At 34.0% G+C, this 25095-nt stretch overlaps 1 protein-coding gene across 1 annotated transcript in view; it reads left to right on the top strand.

The window, feature by feature from the left end:
* Positions 1–25095, top strand: part of FAM227B (family with sequence similarity 227 member B) — a 194747-nt gene that overhangs the window by 8966 nt on the left and 160686 nt on the right. The window contains exons 4-9 of the mRNA XM_047738854.1: positions 3926–4157; positions 5716–5783; positions 11000–11035; positions 11499–11603; positions 17369–17466; positions 21806–21926. Of these exons, the coding sequence (XP_047594810.1) occupies positions 3926–4157; positions 5716–5783; positions 11000–11035; positions 11499–11603; positions 17369–17466; positions 21806–21926 (660 nt within the window). The remainder of the gene's footprint in view (positions 1–3925; positions 4158–5715; positions 5784–10999; positions 11036–11498; positions 11604–17368; positions 17467–21805; positions 21927–25095) is intronic.

Genomic DNA, 25095 nt, shown 5'->3' with positions numbered 1-25095 from the left:
CTGTTTCTATTTCTGTTTTTATAAAAATATATTTTTTAAGATTTTATTTATTTGACAGAGAGAGATCACAAGTAGGCAGAGAGAGAGAGAGAGGGAAGCAGGCTCCCTGCTGAGCAGAGAACCCGATGCGGGGCTTGACCCCAGGACCCTGAGATCATGACCTAAGCCGAAGGCAGTGGCTTAACCCACTGAGCCACCCAGGCGCCCCCAAAATATTTTTATATTTCATTTTTATAACGCCTCTTGTTCCACTAGTGTTGCGTTACTATCAATTCTCTTACTTATCCTATCCATTCATTCATTTAATGATTTTTATTCACTACCTACCAGGTCCCAGGTATTGTTCTGGACACTGGAGATATAATAGCGAACAAATCAGAGGGGAAATCGGGAAATCCTTGCCATCATGGAATTTGCATCATCCTCCTTCTGCACTATTTTTCTTTGTTGTCATACTTTTTTTCCTTTCAGTTCTTTAGGTACTGAAGAATTGAATTCTTTCTTTATTTACACATCACATTTGATCTTCCCTGTTATTTATTTCATATTCTGTGTCTTGTTTTTCTGTTTTCATGTGACTTTTATCTAGGAGTGCTTTAATTAATCTTCTCTCAGTGCATCGGTATCAATTTTCATTAACAAAAACTACTACATTTGTTATCTAGACCTAAAGAGTACTCAGATTCCTACTGTGATTTTTTTCACAGGATCAAAGATACTTAATGATAGAATAATTATTTCAATCCCATTCTCTTTATTCAGGGAACAGCCTGTTTGTTGTCTTTCTGTTTATTCATCTATCCATCCATCCATCCATCCATTTCAATCCCTCCCTATATTAAAATTTAAGATAAGGGAAGAAGAACTAAAAGTCACTTCTTCTAACCCTAGTCATTCCTTGTATTTCTTACCCTTTTTTGGATACCTCAGCACTGTTTTTTAGGGCTTAGGACATGGGTAAAAACCTAACCATATATTCAGTAAACTAAATCTGTTTTCGAACATCAGGGTCTTGCTGTGGCTACTGGGCTCCGTCTCTGGTTGTGTACCAGTAGGCAATATTTTGTGCTTCTGCTACTGCCAAAGTTTAATTGCAGTAGTTAAAGTAAACATAACAAGTACATAGCCAGTTCTTACTTCACTGACCTTTTGAATAAGATAAATGTTTTCCTGAAGTTATCACTGAAGACTATAGTGCTATAATGGAGAATATTTAACTCTTCAGGGAACAGAAATTTCCTGTCCAATTCTTTTGTCTCTTTGGAATTGGAATACGTTTGTTTTTAAATGAATATAATTACTGTGGTTGCTGGGTGTTTAAACCCTAGCAGTGCTGATTTTGTCTCTGGCATAATGAGTTCACTTTTGCCTGGCAGTTGATCTGCTTATTGGCTACTCCTGTTTAGCTTCCCTAGGTCTGGCTACAAAAATTATTTTCAGATGATATTCTATTCAAGGAGCAACAGACTGAAGGCAAAATAGAAAGGAATAATAAAGGAAAGTAATTAGAGAAATGAAGGGGAAGGCAGGTATGAGCTACTACAAGATCATCATTGGGTATCCATTTAATCATGCAGCCACAAAGAAACCAATAAAAGAATCAGGGCTAATTTACACATCACCTTTGTCACATTAATGGCTTTGGGACACCAGTCAATCCCCTGATTACCTTGGGAAGGTACAGAATACAGGGTCTAATTAGGCTTATAGGATTTCAGAATACTTTATTCATCTCATAATATACTTCAATACTTTAGAAATAAGGATTGTGGTATCTTGAGCCTGGTATAAGGGATATATTTTCATAAATGTTTGTATGTATTGTAAAATCTTGTCAAATGCCATTTCCATTTCAGCCTCTTTCCTCTCTCCCAATACCCCTAACAATAGTAATGCATGACCCATAAGGACTGTGTTTCTGAATGCAGCTGTCATTCTGACTTGACAATATTTGTCTCCGGGGATTGTATCCTGTGATCATATCTTATTCTTCTGAAGTCTTTGTACTTTTTGGCACATAATACCCAAATTTTAATGCAGGAAAACTTCTCTTGAGTAGTTGTACCTTGTTTAAGGTACACATTTGTAGGATTTGGGAGAAGGCACTTACATATCAAAGTGAATTCTTTTTTCTAAAACGACAGAAGGACCTAGGTATTCTGTGGGAAAGTTTTCCAGAATTAAAAGGTGGTTATTATTCAGGTACCTGTTATTATTAGAGAGCATAGTTCATAAATCAGACACATATGATGGAGACACATATGATGGGTTTAGGAAGCCATTAGATGGAGTAAAAGGCAGGTGGAATAAACCAAGGCATGTTTATAATTCCTGATCTGCAGACTTTAGATTTATTCCCATTTAGCTAAATTCCCAGAGTATCTCATCCAAATTCTACTGAAGAGTTTTATTCTCCACAAATTTTCTACCATTACAGAAAAAATTCTTTTACTCATAAACCTTTAATTATGTAGGCTAACTTTGTTTTCTATTAGTTGATTATATTAAAAGATAATCCTATATTTAGATTTACAAATATGGTTATGATTCCCCTTCCTTTCCTTTCATTTCCCTTTTTTCCTTCCCTTCCTCTTTTTCCCTTCCTGAACAATTTAGTCCTAAAGCCATTTGGGGGCCCAAACAAGGCAGGTGTCCTTGCACTGGGGAGGAAGATATGCTGCAATCGCCCTAAGCAAGCTATCTGAACCATGAGAATAGTATTCAGGTGACACCAAGGTGTCAGAGCTCAAAGGAATGAGATGGTAGCCACCTGAGGCTGGGGATGAAGTGTTTTTTCATGGAGGTGTGGAGGTATGCTGTGGCTTATATGGGAAGTCAGAGCCCAAGTAGGGTAACAATGGTGTCCCTACAGAATTGGCAGCCTAGGATTGGATGTCAGAGTCGAAGCAGGATGAAAAGGGCATCTACATATAAAAAAAGAGGCTTAAAGTGGATGGGAGAGAGTGATTACCTGAAAAGATTGATCAAGTAAGTATGTACATTAAAGATCATGGCAACTAGATTTTTCACTATTAGAGATGGTAATTGTAATATGGAAAAAGAGAAAACTAGGATGTCTGGAATTGGAATTTCAGGTTTCATTGTGAACTCCTGGTTTAAATATGTGGAGGTCAAGAAAAGACTGGAGAGGGGCACCTGGGTGGCTCAGTGGGTTAAAGCCTCTGCCTTCGGCTCAGGTCATGATCCCAGGGTGCTTGGATCAAGCCCCGCATCAGGCTCTCTGCTCAGCAGGGAGTCTGCTTCCTCCTTTCTCTCTCTCTGCCTGCCTCTCTGCCTACTTGTGATCTCTGGCTGTCAAATAAATAAATAAATAAATAAAATAAAAGACTGGAGAATTTTTAGACTGAAGGAGACTCAAGACATATGAAGCCCAAATGTAATCATGTGATACTGAATTAAAAATCCTTTTGCTATAAAGGGCATTACTGGTTTAGTTGATAAGACTTGACCAGAGTCCGAGACTTAGATAGGACCAATGTATCAATGACAATTTCCTAATTCTGATGGTTATATTTTGATTATGTAGAATGGTTTTGGTTTTAGGAAATACACAATAATGTATTCAAAGATGATGGGACATCAGTCAAGTAAGCAAATTATTTTCAGAAAAGTTTTTTGTAAAATATCTGAAACTTCTGAAGTTTATGATTATTTCACAATTTTTAAATGCATTTAATGAAAAGTAATGCTGTGTTGTATAGTGTGTTGGACACCTGAAACTAATATAACATTATATGCCAATTATACTTCAATAATATAAAGAATGTAATGCTGTGGAATTAAATCTCAATTTTAGTTCATTGATTTAAAACTCTATTAAATTCATTAAACTCTTTATTAAACTATTAAACTCTATAAATTCATTAAAAATGACTTAGGTTATATTCTCCCACATTTTTTGCAGGATTACTGGCCAAGGGAAATCCATTTTGGAAATAGTGATGAATGGTTACACACTGTGAAGAAAATAAAAGAAGATAGTTCATTTACTTCAATTTATACACATCTGTGGGGAACAGTCCCTCGAATACATGAGGCAGTCATGGCCATGGAGTCAAGATTAGGGGAATGTTCAGTTCTTTTGAAAAGCCATGCCTCTAAAATATTTGAGTGGAAGAGCATAACTTTTGATACAAGTAAGTCTTATTTTTTATGAGTAAAGTAATGGTCAGTTGTGTGTGTCTGTGTGCATTCTCATAAAGAATAGAAATCCAAAGGTATAAAATATCTGAGAACATAAACATTATTTTATTTTTAAAAACTGCTTCATTTCAACATAGTTCAATCAAGATTTTTAGCTGAACATGAGCATATGGGTTTAACGAAAGTGTTGTCGGAACACCCTAAAATAGTTGTGAACTTTGTTCAGCTGCAGCGGAGGTGGCCGAGTATCAAGGAAACAGGGTTGGATCAATTCTGTATTGGTAGTAGAGACGAGCAAGCCAGTAAGGGTCAGAACATAAGAAAAGAACCATGTAAAACCCAAAGTAAATTGAGCTGCATGAGCTAGGTTAACTTGTAGGAAGTGTTTAGAATTCAGTGGTAAAAAAGTGCAGACTGAGGGAAAAGCATATCTTCCAGTAACGATCATTTTCACTTCTTTTCAGTATTTATATAACATTTTTCTCACCTAGTTGTATTTATTAATAATTCCAGAATAGTTTTAGATACTAATGGTGATTCTTGTATCATTCTTTATGCAATGAGCAAACTTCTCATAATACAAGCCTTAAAAATGATGATATTAGTTGTACTTAAAAAGTATTTTCTAGGGGCGCCTGGGTGGCTCAGTGGGTTAAGCCGCTGCCTTCAGCTCAGATCATGATCCCAGGTCCTGGGTTCGAGCCCCACATCGGGCTTTCTGCTCAGCAGGGAGCCTGCTTCCTCCTCTCTCTCTGCCTGCCTCTCTGCCTACTTGTGATTTCTCTCTGTCAAATAAATAAATAAAATCTTTAAAAAAAAAAGTATTTTCTATGTATTAAATACATTTAATTAATTATATTACTTAAATATTTAATATCTTTTTTGGACCTTGGTTTTTCAAATTCTGAGAATTTGTTTAGTATACTACTATTAAATTCACTACTGTTTTATTTTAAATTTTCTTATTGCATTTTTAATCATTTTCTAAATTTTAAAAATATCTTTGAAATTATAAAAGCTATATACATATACGTATAGAGAGAGAGAAGGAGGGAGACATAGAGTGAGCGAGCACAGGTGTGCACTTTCAAAAAATAATTTTGCATATGCTCATTTTCCTCAATATGTAAATATCTGGAGTTTGGACTCAAGTCTGGGTTACCTGGCTTCAAAGTTGTCCCTCATAACCTTTCACTAAGACTTGATCGAAAGTACTGTACTTTATTGAATTTAAGGTGGCCATGAAGCAACCAGACGTAAGTAGCTGAGCTATGTGAAAAACGTGGGGTTGTTCTGTAGGAAGGGATTGAGGTAGAACTTTAGATTTAGGGGTAAGTACAAAAGATATTAGTTGGAGCATGACATTTCTAAAGAGAGGAAACCGAAGATATGATATTTATTCATTCAACTAAGGGTGTGTGTCTAGCATTATGCTGATCAAAATAGCTGATCTCATGAATAGTTTTATATGTAATTTCTTTAAAGCATTTATTTTTTTTTTTACTTTTAAATATATATATGTCTGTACATATATGTCTCATTCTTTTAAAGGTTCTAAAGGAAATTTGGAAAGATACAAAACATTTCTAAGGAAGTACCATAGGAGAAAGAAGATAATGGTATGGTATTTGTTTTCATCTTCCTTGAAAAATTATATTTTCACAGAAAATTATTATAATTTCACAGATAAACACTGATAGAATTTTTAAAATTTTCCTGTTAGTCTTTATTGTCTACTTTTGTATCTATCTGTGTGTTTTTAAAAATAGCTAGACTCATCTTCTTCTTTACACACTCCATATTAGAATGTTGGCATTTTCACATTACTGTAAGTTACTTGAAGACTTAATTTAATGTATACATTCAAACTCCAGTTATTTAATAATTATAATAACCTATACTTAGTAGTGCAGTTTCCGTATCAGTCCTCTTCCTTTAGAAAAAAAATAATAATTCCTATTGATTACCTTCAAAATTGCTTTGTCATTTTTTTTAAAAAAGTCTCTTAGGGGGGCGCCTGGGTGGCTCAGTGGGTTAAGCCGCTGCCTTCAGCTCAGGTCATGATCTCAGAGTCCTGGGATGGAGCCCCGCATCGGGCTCTCTGCTCAGCGGGGAGCCTGCTTCCTCCTCTCTCTGCCTGCCTCTCTGCCTGCTTGTGATCTCTCTGTCAAATAAATAAATAAAATCTTTAAAAAAAAAAAAGTCTCTTAGGGAGTTTGATTAGAATTATAATAGACTTTTATTTTGTTTTGTTTTGTTTTTAATTATGTTATGTTACTCACCATACAGTGCATAATTAGTTTTTGATACAGTGTTCCCTGATTTATTGTTTGCATATAACACCCAGTGCTCCATGCAATCCATGCCCTCCTTAATACCCATCACCAGGCTCACCCATACCCTCAGTCCCCTTCCCTTCTAAAACCCTCTTTTGTTTCCCAGAGTCCATAGTCTCTCATGATAGACTTTGAATTACTTTTAGAAAGTTAGTCCTTTTCGAAAATACATTCTAAAATTATATAATGTTAAAGCTATAAAGACTTTAAATGCCACCACTAGTCTCTCCATCTCATTATATATTATTTTTCAATTTTCAAAATTATCTTTTCCTGATTATGACTAAAGTAGTCATTTTAGAAAATTAGAAGAAATTATTAAGCAGTAGAAAGGATAAATATCCTAATTCTATCATTCATAGATAAATCACACTTGTCACTTGCATTTTTATTTTCTTTTAAAAAATTCAAAGTAAATTATATATTTGTAATTCATTAAATGTAATATGAAATTTTCATTAATAAACTTCTTCTCCACCATCTTAAAAGTAAAGGTAGTTTTCATTCACTATTTACAAAGCTACTCTGAACATATTTGGAACTGAAGATTGTGCTTATCCATGATTATTTTCTTAAGATAAATTTCCAGAAGTGGAACCACATAGGAAAAGAAATGTGAAAATCTAAGTGTTTTGATACGTATTGCCAAATTGTTCTCTAGAAAGGCAGTACCAATTTATATTTGTAACAATAGGGTTTGTGATTGATCTCTTATCCATTTCCTTGTCAACATTTAATACCATATTTTTTAATGTTTGCACAGTTGATAAGCATAAATCTTATCAATTATATATGTTTTACTAATGAAGTTGATATTTTAGGTTTTTCTTAGTCTTTGTGGTTTTTTTTTTACTGTGAATTGCCTATTAATGAAATTTGGCCATTTTTTTGGCTATTGGTTTTTTTTGTTTCTAAGAGCTCTTTAGGCTTTGAAAATATTAACCCTTTCAGTAATATGTATTTCTTTGTCGCCTTTAAGAAGTGTTTTTTGTTATATAGAATTTTACATTTTTATGGATCTATAATTTTCTATTGAAGTTTTCTGCCTTTAATGCCATATTAGAGAAGAGTTTCTTTGTCACAAGATCCTACATATATTCACTTGTGTTCTGTTCTATTTTTTTTTTAAAGATTTTATTTATTTATTTGACAGGCAGAGAGGCAGGCAGAGAGAGAGAGAGAGGGAAGCAGGCTCCCCGCTGAGCAGAGAGCCTGATGCGGGGCTTGATTCCAGGACCCTGGGATCATGACCTGAGCCGAAGGCAGAGGCTTTAACCCACTGAGCCACTCAGGCGCCCCTCTGTTCTATTATTATTACAGATATTTGTGTGCGTGTATTTGATTCTTTTTTTTTTTTAAGATTTTTATTTATTTATTTGACAGAGAGAGATCACAAGTAGGCAGAGAGGCAGGCAGAGAGAGAGGAAGGGAAGCAGGCTCCCTGGTGAGCAGAGAACTGGATGCGGGACTTGATCCCAAGACCCCGAGATCATGACCTGAGCCGAAGGCAGCGTCTTAACCCACTGAGCCACCCAGGAGCCCCTGTATTTGATTCTTTATCTGGTGTTTATTTTTGTGTAAGAAGGTAAAACAAAGATTTTCTTTTAGGTCATCAGTAAATTTGTGATTTTCTTCATATAAGTTCTAAACATTCCCTGTTAAATTTATTCTTAGGTATCTTAAATTTTTGTTACTAATATCAGTGAAATTGTTTTTCCATTATTTTATTAAATGGCTTATTGTTGGCATAAAGGAAATTATTTTTGGCATATGCATATTATTCAGGAATGTTAGTGGTTTCTTATCTTGTCTTTGATTTGGAAAGAATGCTAGTACTTTGCTATCAAGCATAATTTTAAATGTTTAAATAGCTGTCTTTTTTTAGATTAATGAAATTTATTTCTATTCCTAGTTTATTAAAGCTTTGTGGATGTGATGTAGATTAGATATAAATCAGAGATCTAGATACAGGTATCACTGTGCTCAAACACTTGAAAAAGAACTTCATGGTTTGAAATGGAGAGGAAAATAATCCACTGTGATGATAGCAGAAGCTACTTTCAACCTTTAATCTTTGTGGCAGATTACATTAATAACTTTTCCGGAGTTGAGACATTCTTATATTCTTGGGTTATACTTTTTTATTGCATTACTGGATTTGATGTGTTATTGTTTTGTGTGGCTAGTTGCATCTGTGTTTGATAAGACATGATTTTCTTTTGGTTTTGGTATCAAAATTATACTAACCCCAGAAAATGAATTACTTAGTTTTATTTCTTTTTCTAGTCTGTAGACTATGGAGCATGGTAGTTATATAGGGATATCATTTGTTATCCATATATGTGTGTGGATATCATTTGTTCTTTGGATGTTTGGCAAAAGTCAACTATGAACTTCTGTTGATTTAATTATTATTTATATTTTGCAGAGGGGAATAGGTAGCTTGGTAGAAAAGCTATGTGGAAATTAACAGATTTCATAAATGTCAACTTGGGTAGATTGTCAAAACATAATATTAAGTGAAAAAAAAGGCAAATTACCAAATAATATGTACAGTTGATACCATTTCTTTACATTTGAAAAACGCATATGAAGTGTTTATGTTCTTTAAATGTATATACACACATATATGGGGCACCTGGGTGGCTCAGTGGGTTAAAGCCTCTGCCTTCGGCTCAGGTCATGGTCCCAGTGTCCTGGGATCGAGCCCCACATCAGGCTCTGTGCTCTGCAGGGAGCCCGCTTCCCCCTCTCTCTCTATCTGTCTGCTTCTCTGCCTACTTGTGATCTCTGTCTGTCAAATAAAAAAAAAAAATAAAATAAATGTATATACACACATATATATAAATATGTTAATGGGATGGGAAGGATGCAAATGAAACAAATAATAGTGACTCTTTCAAGGAAGGGGGGGAACACATGAATAGAACTGTAGAGATTATGGTAAAAAGGAAATCTGAACTTTATACTTTGTTGAATAAATTTCAAATTTTATTTTATAACATAGTTGTAAGCAAATACTAAAATGTCAACAGTAGTCCATTCTCGGTTGTGGGAACATGAAAACACTGGTAATTTTTTTTTAAAATTTTCAAAAGAATTTCAAAATTTTTGACTTCTGGATTTTATCAGGTAATTTTTGAGGCTCTATTGCAATGACCTTTAGATAAATTATACTAACAAAAATTTTAATTATTTTTATTGCTAAATATGTTTTATTGATTTTTTAAATTTGGACTTTTAACACAGATTATTTGCATTTTTGTAATATCTTTTCCAGGTTGTATGATGAAGAACTAGTTTTGTGTTACTATTATTGTGCTCCTTGAAAACTTTCAGTGTTTCCTTGCTTCCTGCAAAATAAAGCCAGGACTTTGAGATTAACATTAACATCTTTCTAAATATGACCCCATTCTCATTGATTAATGATATCTATAACTCTCAAGCACACAGCCGTCTTTCTTATTAAATGAAAATTGATTTTATTTTGCCTAAGTAATCTGTTTTTATTCCTTTGTGTACTTTTTTTAATGACAATAATGTCATTCTCTTTCTGTTAGCAATCTGTTATCATTCTTCAAATTTGTTTCCTATGTCATTTCCTCTTATAATATGTGTATTATATAATGTGTATGTGTGTATGTGTATGATTTGCCTGTGAGCTTAGTTATTTCTGAAAGAAATGGGGATGTGGAAATTAATAAACAATTTATCAACATGTCAAGTGATCAATAACTAATGTATACAGAAGGCTATTTATTCTCTGTGTAAAGTAGTATGGTGGACATAGAGATGCACAGCCCAGATTCCCCGTCAAGGATGAATCTGTTGTCCTAGCTGCTAAGAATGCTGTTAGTGGTGCACCCTTCAGCTATCAGTCCCTTCAGGGTTGCTTCACCTACAAAGAACATCCTCTTCCAAAGACATTCCCTTTCAGGAACAACCTACATCCAATGACTGATCAAGCTGGGGGCAGAAAGACCTTTCAACTGAATGGCTCTTTCAACCAACTGCAGGACAACTGTGACGGGCCCTTTCAGCTCTAGAGCCCTTTTTAGAGTCCATGGAAGCTGTTAGACTTGTATCATAGCTGATTTTTCCAACTTCCCGATTATGCCTCTTCCCTTTCCTTCTGTAGATGTTGAGCCCAAAGGCACTCCCATAGACATTCTGAGTACTAAACTCCACCTCAGAGTCTATTTCCCAGTTAACCAAAAGTGCAATAAGTAGTTTTATATTTCTTATTATAGCCCTTATCTCTCTGTTTTGTTTGTGTATGTATCTGATTCCTCTCCTGAAATATGACTAGCCTGAGCGCAAGGACCATCTTTGTATTCCTACCATCTAGCAGAGTGACAGCATTCTAGGCTTCAGTAGGAGATAAACACACACACACACACACACACACATACGTATACATGCACACACACAATTAACAAATTTACAAAATAAAAAATTTAATTTAGAATTTTAAAGATTTTATTTTAAATGTTTTCCAGCTTTCAGATGAAATGGAGACAAAGAAGACTGTAGAGGTATTTAAAATTTCTATTCTATAAGATTATGTATCAGGAGTATTATATAGAAATAAGGAATGTTTATAATAATATAGATATAGCTATAAATATAGATGGGGCTCTAAGAGAGAGAGGTGGAAACAAGCATAGAAGCTTTTTCCTTCTGCCTTCCCCTTCCTTATGGGTAGTCTAGCTAAAATTCTGATCATTCGAGTTGTGAAAGTTGGTTCTGAAATACGATTTTATTTTGCTTTTGAATTTGGCATATGAATGTGCCAGGGTTCTTAATTTGCGAGAGTCAGAAAATAGGAAGATTTTTTTAAGGTACAATGAAAAGTTTTCACTTATCTTAATAAATGGAAGTAAATAATTATGTTAATTAGTTATGGTTAAATATTTATCTGTCTTCTGTAGTCCTCTGGGACTATAATACTGGAAAGGGTAAAGTAATGACCACTGTGTGCTATTTCCTTCTTTCTAGGGTTTCACCTTCTCAGGATTCAAAACAAATGAGCTTACTCAGCTACCCAGACATTTGGATGCTGAACAAATTTATCTTTTTATTTTAAAAGCCCATAACTTTGATGTACGTAAACATTATTTTATTGTATGATACATTTTAAGAATATGATATAATGAATCAGACTTTTATTTAAAAGCTATGACAAATTAGGTGATAAGCATGATTGAATTTTGAGGGCATTAAGTCTGTAAGGAAAAGACCAGTGATGCTTACTACCTTGATTCACCAGAAAAAATGTATTAGATTCTGTGTTACCACTTCAGGGGTCTGAGGGTGTTAGCATTGTCTTGGCATGTGACTGTAAGAAGTGTTTTCCCCTCCCTCTACGTGCTTTATCAGCTCAAGAGATTTTAGTCTGCTTATTTTGACCCCAGAATAACTTATGAGAGCCCTTCTCCACAATGCCACCTTTTGAGCCTCCACGTATCTTGGGAATTTTTGAGTAATATCCCTTTAAGATAGCTAATTGAAGTACTGCAGGCATAGGACAGTAACTAGATCATTGCCCATTGCTTGCCAAGCATAGAATGAAAGTTGGGTGGTACCTGATATTGATTTCCTGCTTAAATATTAGGTGGTCACCTAACAAGGTTTCTGTTTCCTGCAGGCTTCAACAATGTTCCTCGTACCCCAGGCAGATTCCTTCCAGATAGTTCTCTGGGTGGACTTGGACTTGGAATTTCCTAAAGCCCTCCTAGAGGGGGGCCAAGTCCATCCTTCACCTCCCCATCCTTTATCTCTCCAAACCCTCCCCATCCCTCCCCTCCAACTTTCCTGTGCCTCTTCATTTCTCAACACAAAATCCCTGTTTTCGCTCTCACTGTAGTTCATCATAAGAAGTATAATCAATCACTTAACCCCCCCCCCTTTTTTTTCACTCTCTTCAAGATGCAATGTTCTAAGAAATAGAGTGTGATTGACTTGATTTGGGTCTTCTATATACCTCTCAGGCAACTACAGATTACCTCAACTGACAACTATATCTAGAATGATTTAGTAGTGATACTCTCTTATTTTTCATACTAATGCAAATGTTTTTCAATTCTCTTTTGTATTTTGTGGGATTTTTGGTGAGAGTAAAGGCTTAGTCTGCCCCCTTTATGTGATCACCCAATCCCATTTTTATAGAGAAAAACTATAGATGCTAATTGTAGTTATGCCTGGATCATGAGCCTGTTTATTTGTTTCTCTGACTATATTTTCCACAGTTTCCTTAGAAAAAGGCTTTATGTTACAAAAGAAATTGCTAAATTGTTGTTGTTAAAATAAGTTTATAAATGTTCTGGGTAATCTATAATATTCTTTCTAACATTCCATGTTCTAAGATGGTACTATATTTTAAATATGGATGCCTGTACATCTAACACAAATCAGATAAACAAGGCAGAGATGTACAGCTATAAGGAATTATTAATATGGTTAGTTTAGGGATACTGACATTATTGAAAGAAATAGGAAAGTAAGGAGTGGAAGTAGATATGGGAAGGGGACAGGTGGAGTATGACAAGCTTCTGGGCATATCCACGCATAGACACCAGTGTTTTATTTGTTAATACTCCTACATGATTTCAAAAAAGAATTTAAATTGGCTTACTATAGCATGTAGAATGCAATGACATTAAAAAAAGAGATAATGACATTAGACCAAAGAGAATATAAGTGAGTATAGGAAAATAAAAATATCAGGAAATGTTATTTCATAGAAATGCTTATAGTAACAGACTAAGAGATCAAACTTATGGATCTGAAACTTGGAGCAAAAAGAGTATGGGTTTACTATTACAATGATTGAAGGTATGGAATCCATGGAATTGATGAATTCACCTAAACCCATCTAAAACACATTCCTGGGGCATACGGTCATTAATTAAGTTCCTTCGTGAGAGCAAGTGTACATTATCCTCTGTACAATCCAGAACAGAACTGTGGCTACAGGTTGATACTCAGTAAAAATTTTATTAAATTAAAATGAGTGAAAAATGAGCTATACTGTGAATCAGAGGAGAAAGCTAAGCCACAAGCATACTGATATATGTGAATTGAAACTGATAGAAAATTAGAAGTAATTTTGTCCACCTAGACTCAGTGTAGAACCAAGTTAGATAATCTAGGTTTTAAGGTGTATTTACAGTTACTTGAATCAAAAAAGTATCACAAGGGGGGCGGGGAGAGGAGAGAATCATTTAACTTTTAAAACTGGGTTTGGGTTTTGTTTGTTTTTTTAGCCAATTTCCACTTTTTTGGTTGTTTTGGCTAAGTATTGATATATTTTAAAGAATTTGAAATTTTACTGAAAAAGGAAGTTAGTAATACTAAACATAAAAAAATTAGAATGGAAGCAATTGTGCAGTTAGTGTACAGTTAAATTATCTTTGCTTGAAGTTGCAAATAATTTAAACAAGGTTATGTTCCTCCCCCCACCCCTGGAATTTCAATTTTCTACTTTTTTCTTTATGTACTTCACATATGTTCTTGTAATGAAAAAATACTAAACCTAAACTGTTAAGTACTAAGTACTAAATTGAAGCTGTTACTTTATGTACTCCATACTATAATTAGTGGCCTGTGGAAGAGAAGTGCCCCCACAGAATACATGATAACTAATCTTTTTGGTATAAAAATCAGGATATAAAATTAATGCACAGAAACCAGTTGTATTTCTATACACCAACAACAAGACAGAAGAAAGAGAAATTAAGGAGTTCTTCCCACTTACTGTTCCACCCAAAACCATAAGATACCTAAGAATAAATCCAACCAAAGAGGCAAAGAATCTGTACTCATAAAACTATGGAGTACTCATGAAAGAAATTGAGGAAGACACAAAGAAAACATGGAAAAATGTTCCGTGCTCATGGACTGGAAGAAAATGCTGTGAAAATATCTGTGCTACCTAGCACAATCTGCACATTTAATGCGATCCCTATCAAAATACCATCAACTTTTTTCAAAGAAATGGAACAAATAATCCTAAAATTTATATGGAACCAGGAAAGACCCTGAATAGCCAGAGGAATGTTGAAAAGAAAACCAAAGTTGGCAGGATCACAATTCCAGAATTCAAGCTCTATTACAAAGCTGTAATCCTCAAGACCGTATGGTGCTGGCACAAAACCAGAACACATAGATCAATGGAACAGAATAGAGAGCCAAGAAATGGACCCTCAGCTCTATGGTCAACTAACCCTTGAAAAGCAGGAAAGAATATCCAGTGGAAAAAAGACAGTTCTTCAACAATGGTTGTTGGGAAATTAGACAGCAACATGCAGAAAAATGACACTGGACCATTTCCTTACACCACACACAAAAATAGACTCCAATGGCTGAAAGACCTCACTGTGAGAAAGGAATCCATCAAAATCCTTGAGGAGAACACAGGCAGCAACCTCTTCAACCTCAGCCGCAGCAACTTCTTCCTAGAAACATCACCAAAGGCAAGGGAAGCAAGGGCAAAATGAGCTATTGGGACTTCATCAGATCAAAGCTTTTGCACAGCAAAGGAAACAGTCAACAAAACCAAAAGACAACCGACAGAATGAAAGAAGATATTTGCAAATGACATATCAGATAAAGGTCTAATATCCAAAATCTATAAAGAACTTACCAAACTCAACACCCGAAGAACAAAGAATTCAATCAAGAAATGGGCAGAAGACATGAACAGACATTTCTGCAAAGAAGACATCCAAATGGGCAACAGACACATGAAAAAGTGCTCAGCATCACTCGGCACTAGGAAAATACAAATCAAATCCAAAATACAGATCTAAACCACAATGAGATACCACCTCACACCAGTCAGAATGATTAAAATTAACCAGTCAGGAAACGCACGTGTTGGTGAGGATGGGGATAAAGGAGAACCCTCCCACACTGTTGGTGGGAATGCAAGCTGGTGCAACCACTCTAGAAAACAGTATGGAGGTTCTTAAAAAAGTTGTAAGAGCCACCATACAACCCAGCAATTGCATTACTGGGTATTTACCCTAAAGATACAAATGTAGTGATCCAAAGGGGCACGTGTACCCCAAATGTTTACAGCAGCAATGTCCGCAATAGCAAAACTAGAGAGAGCTAGATGTTCATCAACAGATGAATGGATAAAGAAGATGAGGTATACATATACAATGAGGTATACATATACATATGCATATCCAATACTATGCAACCATCAAAATATCCAAAATCTTGCCATTTGCAATGACATGGACGGAACTGAGAATATTAGGCTAAGTGAAGTAAGTCAATCAGGGAAAAACCATATCATATGATTTCACTGATATGAGGAATTTGAGAAACAGAGGATCATAGGGAAAGGGAGGGAAAAATGAAACAAGATGAAACCAGAGAGGGAGACAAACCCTAAGAGACTCATAATCTCAGGAAGCAAACTGAGGGTTGTTGGAGGGGAAGGTTGGGGGGAAGGAGAGATGGGGTGGGTTGGGTGATGGATATTGGGAAGGGTGTGTGCAATGGTAAGTGCTGTGAATCATGTAAGACTGATGATTTACAGACCTGTACCCCTGAAACAAATAATACATTATATGTTAATTTAAAAACTCCAATTCATAACTACTTATCTGAGAGATGAAATATCTTATTATCAGATGATTTTGACTATTGGAATTCACTGTAAATAATTTAGACTTGGCTGCCTCACAATTTATATAATAAATATCTTTAAAAGAAAAAAAGTCTGTGTGATGTCCTTTCTATAGACATGTGTTGAGGAACAGGAATTCTTACCTATGGATTTCATTAAAGTAAGTCTTGAACTATATTGACTCTGGTATTTAAAAATTTGTAGGTAAATAAATAAGATAAAAATGGTCTATCGAATGTGCCTATTCAACCAAGATTTATAGTCGTGGAAAATGGATTTAACCTTATGTGGCAATTTTTATTAATTTATTTAAGAGTATATTTGAATGGGGTCTAAACTTCTGACAGAGCTTATTGGGATAGAATTCCAAGATACCTGTCTTTAGAATAAAAGGGAAATTGTAGCATGTACCTTGGAGTTTGCTGTTCTTTGTCTAGCCTACACTATCATTTCAATGGCTATTAGGCAAGTATAATTGTTGAATATATGAAATGTGGTTAATGTAACTGAGATTAATTTTTTTTATCTCTTAATTTATATATAAAATTTAAAACTAATACTTGATTCAGTTATTGTAAACTTTCAATTTTGGTTGGAGCAAAATCACAACTCTGTATTTATGAAGTCTGAAAACCGATCTCGTATTTACGATGAAAATTTATTATTCAAACTGGGATGTGCTATAAGTATAAAATATATACAGTATGTGAAAGACCTATTACTACAAAGGAATGTAAAATATTTCGTTAAGAATTTAATGCCCGGGGCACCTGGATGACTTGGGCGGTTAAGCATCTGCCTTCAGTTCAGGTCATGATCCCAGGACCCTGGGATCAAGCCCCATGTCTGGCTCTGCATTCAGCGGGGACTCTGCTTGAGAATTCTCTCTCTCTCCCTCTGCCCTTCCCTCACTCATGTGTTCTCTCTCTCTCAAATGAATAAATAAAATCTGAAAAAAAAAAAGAAAAAATTTAATGCCCATGTGTTGAAATGATAACATTTTAAATATGATTGATTAAAATATGTCATTAAATTAATTTCAACTTTTATTTTTTTATAAAGTGGCTACTAGAAAATTTAATTTACATATATGGCACAATTAAATTTCTTTTGAAAAACGCTATAGTCTATAACCACTGAATACATATTCTTTATAAGGCCTATTTGCATTAAGATGTTTTATAATGGATTTTAATTTGACCTCCATGCATCTTTTTTTCCATAGGAAAAGGTTTTCAAAATCTGGAAGGCCCATTTTCTCTCAGAAGCCTCTATTGCTCTTTTACATGATTCCTTTTGGTGGTGGTTTCTGCATAATTTAAGGTATGATGTTATTTTTAAACTTAGTTCTTAAGTTGATTTGGGACACAGTTAATTTTTTAGTAGAGGTGGCACTGGTACAAAAATATTTTTCTAGATCTTTTCATAGAACTTAGATTTTTAGTATTCCATACATGTTAGAAATCCTATTCAAAATCTAGAGTGTTTTCATAGGAGTTAAAACTTTAATATGGATTTCAATGATCTGAGTCTTCATTAGTCAGAGAAAGATCAGTGAAATCAAGCAGTGTAATAAATAATAAAGTTGTAGCTTAACTTAGTACTATAATGTGCTGAAAAACAGCTAATGAAAACCCAGGGCAAATCAGTGACACTGAAGGTGGTTTCATTTGGAAAATAGTCTACGGAGCAGATGAAGAGAGGGCCTTTACTTGATTCAGAAAGAATAAGCATAAGAAGAGAATTAATTAGCATTAAAAAGAGAAAGACATCTGGATATTTGGGAAAGGTATCTGGGAAACAATAAGAGAATGGAAATAAACAGCACACGAGTCTCCTGTTAGAGAATATGTGAGCCTGGAAAAGTGGGTGAATACCATTGTGTGACTTCTGGATCTGGAAGAGTGGAAGATAAGATCAACCCCAGGGATCACAGCCTTAAGCTTTAAGAAGGTGTGCCACCCCATCAAGGAAGCCTGAAAATGGACTCCACTCTCCACCTTTCTCCAGCTCAAATTACTCACACAAATCTGCTTATGGATTGTCACAGGAATTTTACACCATGAAGAAATTGGGTGTTAACCAGTTTTACATACAAACCATTCAGTTAGTGCTTTATGTTAGGATAAACTATAGTTAGAATTACTCTAGGTTAAGAATCTCTGTCCTATATTTCTGGTATTGTTAGGAGCTCTGGATGATGCATAGGAAATGGCATATCAGTAATAAAAGATAATTTCTGAGGGAAATTTGTGAAATCAGGAATTACATTACCTGAAATTTCTTTCTCTAGATCTCTAGAATTTATGTTTTCCCATGAAGACAGAGAAACATTACATCCCACTTAAATCTGTTGAGATTATATATAACAAGTTTTTTGAAAGAAACTAATCTAGCAGTGTTCTAGTTATTGTCTTGTCAGGAAATTGTAGTATTTTATTGTTTTGAATAAACACAGACTTAACACAAAAATATGAATAACTCACTACATTTATAAGATTATTTTTGCAATAACAAGGAGTTAGAATTTTTTATCATTTTTTATCATTTTTTAAATTGGGCTCCATGCCAGCAGGGAGCCCAATGTGTACCTTGAACTCATAACCTTGAGATCAAGACTTGAGCTGAGATTAAGAGTTGGAAGCATAACTGGTTACCTAGGTGCCCCTAGAATTTTTTATCTTTAATCAAACTATTCTCTAGAAACTAGCTTTCTGAAATTAAAATGTAATAATTTAGTAATAATTTAAAAACATTATAATTACTAGATTTCTAGTGTCATGATTTTTGTCATGTTTTGAGAATCAATATATTTGGCTGGGTCGTGTTCTGCTAGTGTTCTTTGGGAACTAAAGGGGGCAAATGAAGCAAACTCTCCATGATTTAACTAGAACAGTTCTTCTTTCATCTGTTTAGTTCAATAAACTCTATTATTTTATTTCTAAAAGGGTTTATTGTTAATATATAATATATTTAAATATGTTAAAATGGATGCAAAATACATAAATTCTATTTACTTTGGAAGGATAAATAATACTGATTTTATACCTGGAATATGGTAAAACCATGAACCACTTGTTCAGTTTAGTTACCTGGAGTATAATATGAAAAAATATATAATCATACTCTAGAATATAGCATGCTTCAGTGTGGTGGCTCTCACTTATTTCAGTAATTGTTATATGATTAATAGAAAACCAAATTTTCCTTGTTTATTGCCCATGATTTAGTGGTAACCTGGTCTAGTAGGAAAAAATACTCAACTTGGATCCAGAAAACTAGAATTTTAAATCTAGTTTTCCCAAATAGTTATTTCTAAGAGTTTGGTCTAGTAAAAAAATCTCTCTGAGCATCACTTATCTCATCTCTAAAAACAAAACAGGTAGAAAATAAATATACCCTGCTTTTTCCCCCCTAAGGTTGCTGTATTAAAAGTGATACAAATAAGAAGATACCAAAAAAAAAAAAAAAAAAAAGAAGAAGAAGAAGAAGAAGAAGATACCTAGTAAACTGTGAAATACTATATAAATGTAATATGGGAATCAATAAAATAGAGTTAAGAGATCTGGCTTTCAAAAACAAGTTTATGCACTTAGTAAATGATGTGACCTAGAATAGTTATTTACCTCTCTAAATCTTTCATAAGATTAAAAAAAAAAAATCACCTAATTACATGTTTTCTGGGTTAAATGAGAAAGTGCATGTAAATTTGTTTGTTTATATGGAGATATATATATAGTAAGTGTTTCAGTGAATATATCATCACCATCATCATCATCATTATTACTATTATTATGATATTAATAGAACAAAAGTTATTCCAAAAATTGCTGGTCAATTGATAGGCTAATGACAAAAGTTTCCCTAATGATGTTTGACTAGAAGAACTTTGGTAATGATATTGCCATATGCTTAAGGTTTAAAATTGTCCTTGGGACTGGGCTCCCCAAAATATTCAGAAAGCTGGAAAACACATCATTCCCACCCATGTCACAACAAAGAAAAGTGATATAACCTATAAAATTACAACTTTTTGAACTTACCATATAGTGTAGTTTTCAAAGCAAAGAATGTTACCAGGGAAAAAAGAGTAACTGTATGATGGTAAAAAGGTTGATTCATCAATATAACAATCCTAAATATATGTGCACCTAATAAAAATGCTTTGAAACATGTTTAATAAAAACTTAAAACTTCAAGGGCAAATGAAATTAATAAGTATACTGAGGTGTTTCAAAACCTCATTCTCAATAATTGGTAGACTATATAGAAAATCAGTAATGATATAGAAGACTTGAGCAACACTGTCAAAGAGCTTAATTGATCAAATTTGATATTTATTAAATATTCCTTCCAGCAACAACAGAACACATTAAACATTTATCAGCTACTTTCTGGGCTAGGAAACATCCTAATAAATTTAAAACAATTCAAGTCAAACATAGTATGTTTTCAGACCAAAATGGAATCATATTATAAATGAGTAACAAAAAGGTATCCAGAAAATCCTCAAATATGGAAACTAAATAACACATTTTTCAATATCTGTAGGTCAAACCAGAAATCAATAGAGAAATTAGAAAGTATTTTTGAATTTAATGAAATATACTTAAATTTGGGGGATGTGGGGTGCTTGGGTAGCTCAGCCAGTTAAGCGTCTGCCTTTGGCTGAGGTCATGATCTCTGGATCCTGGGATCAAGCCCTGCATCAGGGTCCCTGCTCAGTAGGGAGTCTGCTTCTCCCTCTGCCCCTCCCCCACTACTCATGCACTCACACTCTCTGTCAAATAAATATTATCTTTAAAAATAAAATAAAGTTTGTGGGATGTAACTCAAACAGTATTTAGAAGTTTAAAGGATTAAAATAACTATATTAGAAATAATATATTAGAAATAAGTTCTCAAAACTATGACCTCACCTTTTATCATAAGAAACTAGAAAAAGAGGAGTAAAAGAAATCCAAAATAAGCAGAAGAAAGGAAATAATAAAGTTCAGAGAGGCAACTAATGAAAGGAAAAAACTGAAAAACAAAGAAGGAGCTCCCTACTGCACCATCTTCCCAAGTTCATCCTATCAGGATTTGACTATAATATTGAGATTATTATTATCTATACATTTCTTTCTTCTTACAACATATTTACTGTGTCTTAGTTTAGCCATTGTGTCACAATTTTACTAATTCTGGCTGTGATTGTCTCATCCTAATAACTGCTTTAATTTCACACTGAGTTACTGATAATAAGTTGGAGTAGATATAGGACAAAAGAAAGTAATAGTCATTGATTGCCTCTACATGCCAGCTTTAATGCAGGGACCTTCATTAACTTATCAAATGTGTGTGGGCTTTCTGTGTGCCAGGCACTGTGCTAAGTGCCTGAAAGACAAAGTCAAAACTAAACATGATTCTTGTCATTATTTTACTATGCTACTTTAAGGTATGTATATTTTATATACATTTGACAGATGAGGAAACTAGGACTGATTAACTAGCCCAGGGTAAGGAAATTAATGAATAACAATGCCAGTGTTCAAATTCAGGTCTGCATGATACCAAACCCATACTCATTCTCACTGATCTGCCTTGTAAGAACAATAAAATTACTGACATTATGCATACAAATTCCAATTTAAAATTATACTATTAGTGCTTTTAATTTCAGAAAATGTTTTATTTTTAAGCCTGACAGAGAGAATCAAGATTCCTTGTTTGACAGAATTTCAGAAAGTTATGTGATACTTTTCATGAACATCCCTGCAAGTCGAAAAGATGCATTCCTTCAGGTAAACATAGAAATTAACTGGTTACACTAAGCATTTTTAGAGCAAATGAAAATTTAAAAATAGTTATTTTATTTAAATATCTATTAGAACATATTTTGTTACTTTGAAAGCAAATTTCCTGAAGTAAAGTATTTATAATGTTTTGAAAGTTACTTTCCCCTTCATTTTATTTTACTTTATTTTATTTTTAAAGATTTTATTTATTTATTTGACAGACAGAGATCACAAGTAGGCAGAGAGAGAGGAAGAGAAGCAGGCTTCCCTCTGAGTGAAGAGCCCGATGCGGGGCTTGATGCGGGGCTCGATCCCAGGTTCCTGGGATCATGACCTGAGCTGAAGGCAGAGGCTTTAACCCACTGAGCACCCAGGTGTCCCTCCCCCTTCATTTTATTGTATTCCTTTGCCTCAAAGTCTTAAGAATTTCCTTAGTGTGGTATAGATATTTTTTTTTGCGTATTGGTAATTGAAAACTACTGTCTTATTCTATGTATATTCTTGATTTTTTTCTGTTTACCTATAAAATTATCATTTTTCTTTTACTTTATAATGTATCTCTGTTCTGTTTAAGAAGACTTGAGAGGTTTATGTTATATGTAAGGACTAAGTACCTGTTACAGTAAATGAAAACAGACATATTTATAATCAAATGTTTATTTTATATTTTTATTATTATAATAACTAGTGAATAGGATTGATTAAAAGGATTTGTGTCCTTCAGTAATGTGAAATGAAAATGTGTAGGAATTTCATTAGATACTTGTAAATTTAAATATCCGCACCTCAAAGCAGAAGTCACATTTAGTTACTTTGTTCTGTTGACATCTATAAATCAGAAATACATTCATATTTTGGAGTTGGTAACTGTTTTCATGGGTAAAACAGTAAAACTTAAAAACAGTAAAATGTCCTTCCCAATGAAAACATAATGTTCAGTCTTCACCTATCTTTCTTACAGCCATATACATGCAGTGTCTATAAAAGGAAACTGGTTAAAAAAAAAAAAAAAAAAAAAGGAAACCAGTAGTGGACGGGGAATAAGGAGACTTGGTCTAATGTCCAGAATCTGCTAATTACCTGGGTGATCTTGGGCAACGCATTTGGTCTCTCAGTTCCATGGCTGGAAGAGGTTGATAATGACTGTGATTCATGAATTGTCATTTTATAGAACAGTGGTGTTCTGAAAGATGGACTTGGATTTTCTCTGCTAATATTAAAATATTTTTTTATTTCCATGTAAAGTTAGTTAATGGTTAGGATTTGGGGTAATTGTCTAAAAATGACAAAAACAATACTTTCTCCTATCCATGACTTTCACTTTTCTGTCCTTTTGTGGTAGGTGAGCCTAGTCTACCTACATGGTTTGATGAAATCAAGTGTACTTTAACATAATGCTCTTGAGAAAAGGGATAACCAGGCCTATTTAAAGGGGCAAGAAGTACTGGCCCACTGCATATCTTTTTATCCAAATGTTCTCTCCTGGGATGGATATACCTTTTGATAGATGTTATATTATAACTTTTCTCAAATCATGACTTGGTTTTTTTCTGTATCCCTATTTTTTTGTGGCTTTTTCTGAGGGGAAATAAGTTATTTAATCAAGATTCAAAACCTCTTTCAGAACAATAAAATGTACATATAGGTGATTTTGACCACTTGGCTTGGGTTCAGTCTTTTTTTAATACTCCCTTTCTGTGTCTGTGCTTGAGAATGAAGACATCTGCCTATACATCTATCTCCTCCAGAGCTGTTTTAGTAGAAGTAAAGTCTTATTCTCCTTTTGACCAATTTCCATTATTTTTCACTCATTCAAATAACTCGGATTTTGTTACTGCTTGTTCATCTGATTTACCTTACCTAACAAAGAGGAATGTTATTAATTTTTAAGAATCAAAAAAGTCATTGTCATGTCCCACTATTCAGTACAAATTAGCTGAATCTAAACAGATTTAGTATGACTTTTACTTCTCTTTCTTCCAGTGTCATACAATGATATACCTTCAGAAGTTTTCCCAACACAATTTGATACTTGGTCCTTAATCATGAAGATGAGATATTCACAGAAAACCTTTAAGAAGTTCCCCCTTATTCATCTTGTTCAACCTTTTTAATTTTAAATGAATGTTACTATGATTTTTATACCAAAATATGTGATTATTTCTGGCATGATTCATTTCAATAAAATTAAAAACACAAATATGTTAAGCATTTCCCCCCCCCGCCACCACTACCACACACACACACAAAAAAATCATGGAGTTATTCAAAGAATATTATCACTTACCAGCAATATTATCACTTACCACTTGGAGTAAATGAGTTTTAGTTTCTTGTTGTTGCTATAAACAAATTATCACAAATTTAGTGACTTTCAAGACAAGAAAAATTCATTGTTTTAGTGCTATAGAGGCCACAAGTCCCAAATGAGTCCTTGGGGGCTAAAATCAAGGTATCAACAGGGCCAGTTTCTTTAAGAGGCCCTCCATTTCTTAATCTCTTCTAGCTTCTGGTGGCTGACAGCACTCTTTGATTCTGGTTGTATTGCTCTAATTTCTTTTTCTGCCATCTCATTGCCTTCTTCTCTTCAGTAGGTAAAAATTTCCATAGCCCTCCTCTTATAAGGACACTTCGTGATACCATGAAGGCCCACTGGATAATCCAATATAATCTTTCCCATATTAAGATCTTTAACTTAACGAATCTGTGAAGCCCTTTTGCTGTATAATATGAACATTTACACAGACAGTGACCTCTAAGGGACACTGAGATTACAAAATTTTACATTAATATTAAGGGACTAAATGTGTTTTTAGGTATTTATTTGGTTGCCTAGTACCAGAATAATAAATAAGAATTTTAAAATTTAATATAAAAATGTAACTTTTATGTTAGTCTCTTCCTAAGAGGAATTTAGTAGTTTAGGGATTTTATGTCTAATAGAATAATGGTAGAACCATATATTTGTGATATCTGATCATAGTTTTCATATGTAAACAATACACTAATAATTGCAATATTAAACTCACCTAAACAGACTTCAGTTGTTTAAATATATGCTTGCTACTCTTATCACACCTACACACACAGAATGATAATTATGTGAGGTGATAGAGGTGTTAGTTAATGCTATGGTGGTAATCGTATTGCAATATGTAACATGTATCAACATGTT

This window comes from Lutra lutra, chromosome 7, assembly GCF_902655055.1.
Source record: "Lutra lutra chromosome 7, mLutLut1.2, whole genome shotgun sequence".
Lineage (NCBI taxonomy): Eukaryota > Metazoa > Chordata > Mammalia > Carnivora > Mustelidae > Lutra > Lutra lutra.
This window is presented reverse-complemented; position numbering and strand designations above follow the sequence as displayed.